We start from the raw sequence: 5,269 nt of genomic DNA on the forward strand, positions 1-5,269 counted from the left end.
CAAAAGTAACAGACTTTATGTTTCTTAAACTACATGCATTTATGAAAGTTCTTATGAAGTTTCAAATGTAACTGTAAAAGGTCATGACATGTGCACTTTAACCTACCTGTTGTGAGAGGGTTAATAATGTTAACATTTTGCTTCAGGTCTTCCATGTTGAAAGTCTTATACCCTGGACACTTTGTGGGACTACATGCTGTGGGTATTAATAAAATGGATGGAGCTATAAGTTTTTAGTATAGATAATATATTTCATTAGTTGCCGAGTGGATACATGAATATCAGGCATTGTTCTTCAAACCTTGAATATTTGATGTTATCAGCTGTTACTTCTTGGTAAATGTGTTGATTCATCAATGATGATCTGCATGAATCTCCACATGCTTGTTTAGTGTGTGTTTCAGGTACTTGAAGCTTAAAGTTACACAATACAGACACTTGTTACTAATAGTACAGTAACGAAACCAAAACATGATTTTCTATTATAAAGTAGTTTTAATATTTGGGTTAGTAAAATCTGAACTGTATATTAGCAAGTTAGCATTCTCATTTTTTAGTCTTCAGTTTTGTCATGTAATTTAAACTTTGATTTCATAAAATTTCTCTCCATTCTCATACTGAAGAACAGGTTATTTTTTGACTTATAATAATGATAAAAATCAATTGTCTGAAACAATTACAACATGAATGATATATATATCTTTCTGTTGCTGTTCTTTGCATATAATATTCTTAATATTGAGCTATAATCAAAAGAAACATTCTAAAAATAAGTTGTTGAATTTTATTCTGCATTATTTTTGTTTTGGCTTATTTGTAATACTAGTTGTAATGTTTTAGAGCTCCAGACTTTATAAAACACACAACTAATATCACTTTTCACCAACTACTAACGTATATGACAGTAGTCTGAAGAAATGGTCATCACATTAATGTACCATAATTTGATGTTAATCTAAGGATTCCTGAGAACTATACAAACTTGTTAGATAGGCAAAGCTCATACTTTATTAAACATTAAGTTCATTTCAACAATATAAATACTTCTTTAGGCCCCTTCAATAGTGAACTTGAAAACTTAAAATACAAAATTCAGGGTTCGATCACTGTGGTGGACACAGTGCTGATATCCCATTGTGCAACTTGCAATGAATAAAAAAATAATTTTCTTTCTTATTTTAATGCAAGTAATGGTACTAAATTATTATAGTAATTTTTAAATGAAATGGCTGTATGTTAGCTGTAGTACCTAAAATTCTGAGTTTATATTATGCCGTCAATTTCATCTCTAATAGCCTCCATTTACACTTTGTTTCTGTACATGCAATCGCACATTTTGTATTGCCAGCCTTAAATGAACATGTTACATATTTTTAAGATTTTGTGGGATTTACAAGAATTAATGGATGGTGGCAGGAGTGTTACTGGAAACGTTGAAAAGTTTTGTTTTTGTAAGTATATCATTGACTTTGTTTGTTAAATGGAATTTGAGAGAATCTGTTGATGTTTGGTAATTGGTGATGATTATGGTCATGGTACAAGTGTCATTACTTCATGAATAGTTTCAACCCATAGTTTCAACTTATAATGTCAAGAAATAAGTACAAGCCTAGTATTTAACAATCTTATTTTTAAAGGTATGCTAAACTTTTCATTAATTAATATGCCAAGATGTTTGTAAGAAAAAAAAACTTTTTAAAGGCTCCTACCCTTACCCATTAAACTGTATTGCAGTTTGAATTTTAACCTAGCTGCCTAATTCTAGAAAAGTAATATAAAGAAAAGCTTCACTACATATATTTAGTATAACCACAGTTCATGCATCATTATTAAGCTCCTAAAAACTACACGTGTTCAATAAAATTTCTGTGCCTGAATGCAAACAGTGTTGCTCAACAAGTTTATTTTTCAGCTAAATTCTGTTAGTCATGAAAAAAGTTTTGCCAATTTAAACAATTTTCCCAAATGGAAGGCGAGTTGATAAAATATTGACATTTGAATAAAGCTAATACAAACTAATCTTCATGTATGTATATTGTGTTATCTTGGGTTCTTCTGTATGATGTCATGGATATTGACTCTTATGACACACTTTTTTTTTTTTTGGTTGTATCAATCTCAAAATCATAAGATAATTTCAGAATCATCATCATCATCAGCTTTCACAAGTTCAGTTGTCTTCAAGTGTGAAACACTGGAATGATTTGATGTCATTTTGGGTCTGCTTTCTCATAAAAAAAAATAAACACTTTTCAACTTCTTAGGTTGCTGTGTTTTTTGAATAGCTATGTTGGATAGATCATAATTAGTGCAGATTAGGCATTGTCTGTTGATTTTGTGCACTTGATTTGCATATCTAGTGAGAAATTCAAATTGCATTATGTGGTTGCTGTATGGTGACAAGTTTGCCTAAAGGTGTATGTGTGAGGGAAAGGATTTGTAAATGCAATTTGCTTGTAATCTAGACTGTCAGCATGTTGAAGTAGATATGCTAATGAAACTACCAAAACTCAAGTTTACTGTTGAAACAATGTTTTTCGTGATATTATTTTTTACATGTTTATCTTCAAACTTATTATCTAAACCAAGTTTTTTGGAATATGTTAATATGCTGTGTTATTAAAATTAGTTGCACAATGTTCTGTAAATTTTAACATGCCATGAAGGTTGCATCAACTATAAAAGTATAAGTTTGCTTAAATGTATCAAATGTACATTCTTTTAGTTGTGTATATATTCATAAATGAAAGTGAAATGGAGTACCTTAAACATTAAGTCAGCTCTGTAAACCCAAGAAGGAACTCATATGATATTGAGCTGCATGCCTATAATAAATTTCCAAATGCACTTCACACAATTTGTTTTTAAGAGTTTGAAGATTCCTGTTTCATGCCTTTGGATAAATGGAAGTAAATGGTGAATGTTTTTGCTGCTTATAAGTTTTAAATTTGTGTAGGAACTGGAGAATTTTTTTCACAGGATTTTCCTTCTTAATTTTAAAATCAAGCTAAATATCCTAACATTGAAAGTAAACAGAGGTATCTTCATAAGTAATTTCTTTTCCACCTAACTTAACCTTAAATTACATTGGACTGTGACATGTAATGTTGGGGAAGTAAGGTTTATCAATAATAAGTTTGTTTTTTTTTAATCCTGTTATTTAAAGATAAATACCATAATTTTCTTTATTATTTCAGATAGTTTTTTTTTTTTCACTGTAGTCCACTTAATTCATCCCATTCCCCTCAAAGCTGCAGTAGCATCATGCCTACATGATTCAAGAATCCTTACTAATTATTCTAACAAAATATTAGTTAAGAAAGGTTTAGTAATTCAGTTCAGCATAACTTTGTATTTTAGCTGGACAGTAGTTTAGATCAGGATTGCATAGAAGTACACATGAGATTGTCTTATGTTAGACTTTGTATTTATAACTTATATCTTTAGTTTCCTCTCATTTGTACATCTATATAGATTCCTGCCTTTAGTTATCCTTGTTCAAATTATTTTCTTTTTGCAACATTTCTATTCTGTTCAGATTAGAGGTTGGCTGTTATCTTGTTTTCAGTGATTTGGTAATAGTTTGTGGTAAATATATAACTTGGTTCGAAACAGTTAGCTCAGGGTTAGAATTGCTGGCATAAATTTATGATGTCCAATACTTATGTTATATAATTGGACCCAGTTACATGATTGGCTAACTATTTAGCAATAGGTATTTAAGTCTTTTAAGGTAATAGTTAGCCAGGTTAGCAGAAACAAGTTAGTTTTGCCTTTCCAAAGGACCATTGGTTGCCATGGTCAAGGTTAACACCAACTGGATCTTATATATTTAGATGGGGTTAAAGCAAATACTTTAAAAGTTTTATGTGGTTTAAAACTACACTTTGTGTAATAATTGAAGTGTATTTGGATAGTTGATTACATATTATTAGTCATAGCAAGTAGGAAAACGGTTAATTTGTACTTGATTTAGTTCTGATATTAGCCTCTCTCCTTAATCATCTTTGAACACAATATGGTTAAAGCAATTTGTTTATCTAAATTTATGGTGTTCTGTTATACTTTAAGGTTATGTTTAAATATTAAGGGTGACTGCCTTCCCCACAACTAGCTGCAGACAGTGAAAGGCAGTAGGGGTTGTGACATTGTGGTTCAAGCACTCAACCCCTAACTTTTAACTGGTTTTTCATAGTTGCTGGCTAGTTTGACATCTGCGCTTGAATCTTGTCTGATACTTGGAATATCCTAAATACATTTGGAACCTATAGCCTCAGACATTTTGAGCTATGAGTTAATGATGACAAGGACTGCTAATGGAAAAATCATTTTTGATTTTTCAGTCTCATTCTGAACTTTTTTTATTTGTGTTTATTTATTTATAGTGATGTCACAGTTTTTTTTACACATGAATTATGAAGATAATGAGATGAAATTAGATTTGCTTCTGGTTTTTCTTTCCATCAGGGAGATTACAAAAGTCAGAAAGAGGCAACCTGGGCTGTTGCCAATTTCACATCTGGAGGTACGTTGGAACAGATAGTTTATCTCGTTCAAGCAGGAGTTGTTCCTCCTCTCTGTGATATGCTGAAAATATCAGATCCTAAGATTGTGATGGTTCTAATAGATGCTCTAAACAATATCATTCAGGTCAGTTTACTGAACATTAAATGTTTCTATTAAACATGATTCTATTTTTTTTTCAAATGAACATTTTTCTGTTATTTCTATTTTTAAAGACTTTACCATGAGTTTTTCTTCTTTCCCATAAGCACTAATATAGTAGGGTTTTCTAAATTAAAGTTATTAGATAGGGAAAGAAATTGAATTAGTTTTTCAAATTTAGTTTGGGTGTGTGTGTGTAAGATCAACAAAAAATATTAAAAATATAATTATTTGGTTAGGCCTGTTAATTCAAGACAGCATATGAACACAAGTTCAAGAATCTAATTTTAATAACATAATTGTACACCTTTGGATGTTTCCTCTTTGTATTAGTTTGTAAATATGGAAGAATAAAAACAATTTTTTGAGGATAAGTTTACTCTATTAATATAATTATATCTTACTATAAAGAGGATCCATTTAGGTGTGTGTATGTTAACAACCATTATCCAGAGTTGGCTGACTTGACTACTGTAATTTTTTGTATGACAACTGGAAATTGTCCAATGATTTAAGTGGGCTATTTTATATTAGGATTTTTGTATGAGAAAAGAAAATTGGGGGAAAAAATCCATGAAATAAGGCACGTTTCTACTTTTGTATA

General features: G+C 30.4%; 1 protein-coding gene across 1 annotated transcript in view; it reads left to right on the forward strand.

Annotated features, from left to right (window-relative positions):
- LOC106471889 (importin subunit alpha-1-like) overlaps nucleotides 1-5,269 on the forward strand; it is a 58,588-nt gene that overhangs the window by 50,537 nt on the left and 2,782 nt on the right. Inside the window, 1 exon segment of the mRNA XM_013932515.2 lies at nucleotides 4,468-4,650. Within this exon segment, the coding sequence (XP_013787969.1) occupies nucleotides 4,468-4,650 (183 nt within the window).

Source organism: Limulus polyphemus, unplaced genomic scaffold (assembly GCF_000517525.1).
Source record: "Limulus polyphemus unplaced genomic scaffold, Limulus_polyphemus-2.1.2 Scaffold4943, whole genome shotgun sequence".
Lineage (NCBI taxonomy): Eukaryota > Metazoa > Arthropoda > Merostomata > Xiphosura > Limulidae > Limulus > Limulus polyphemus.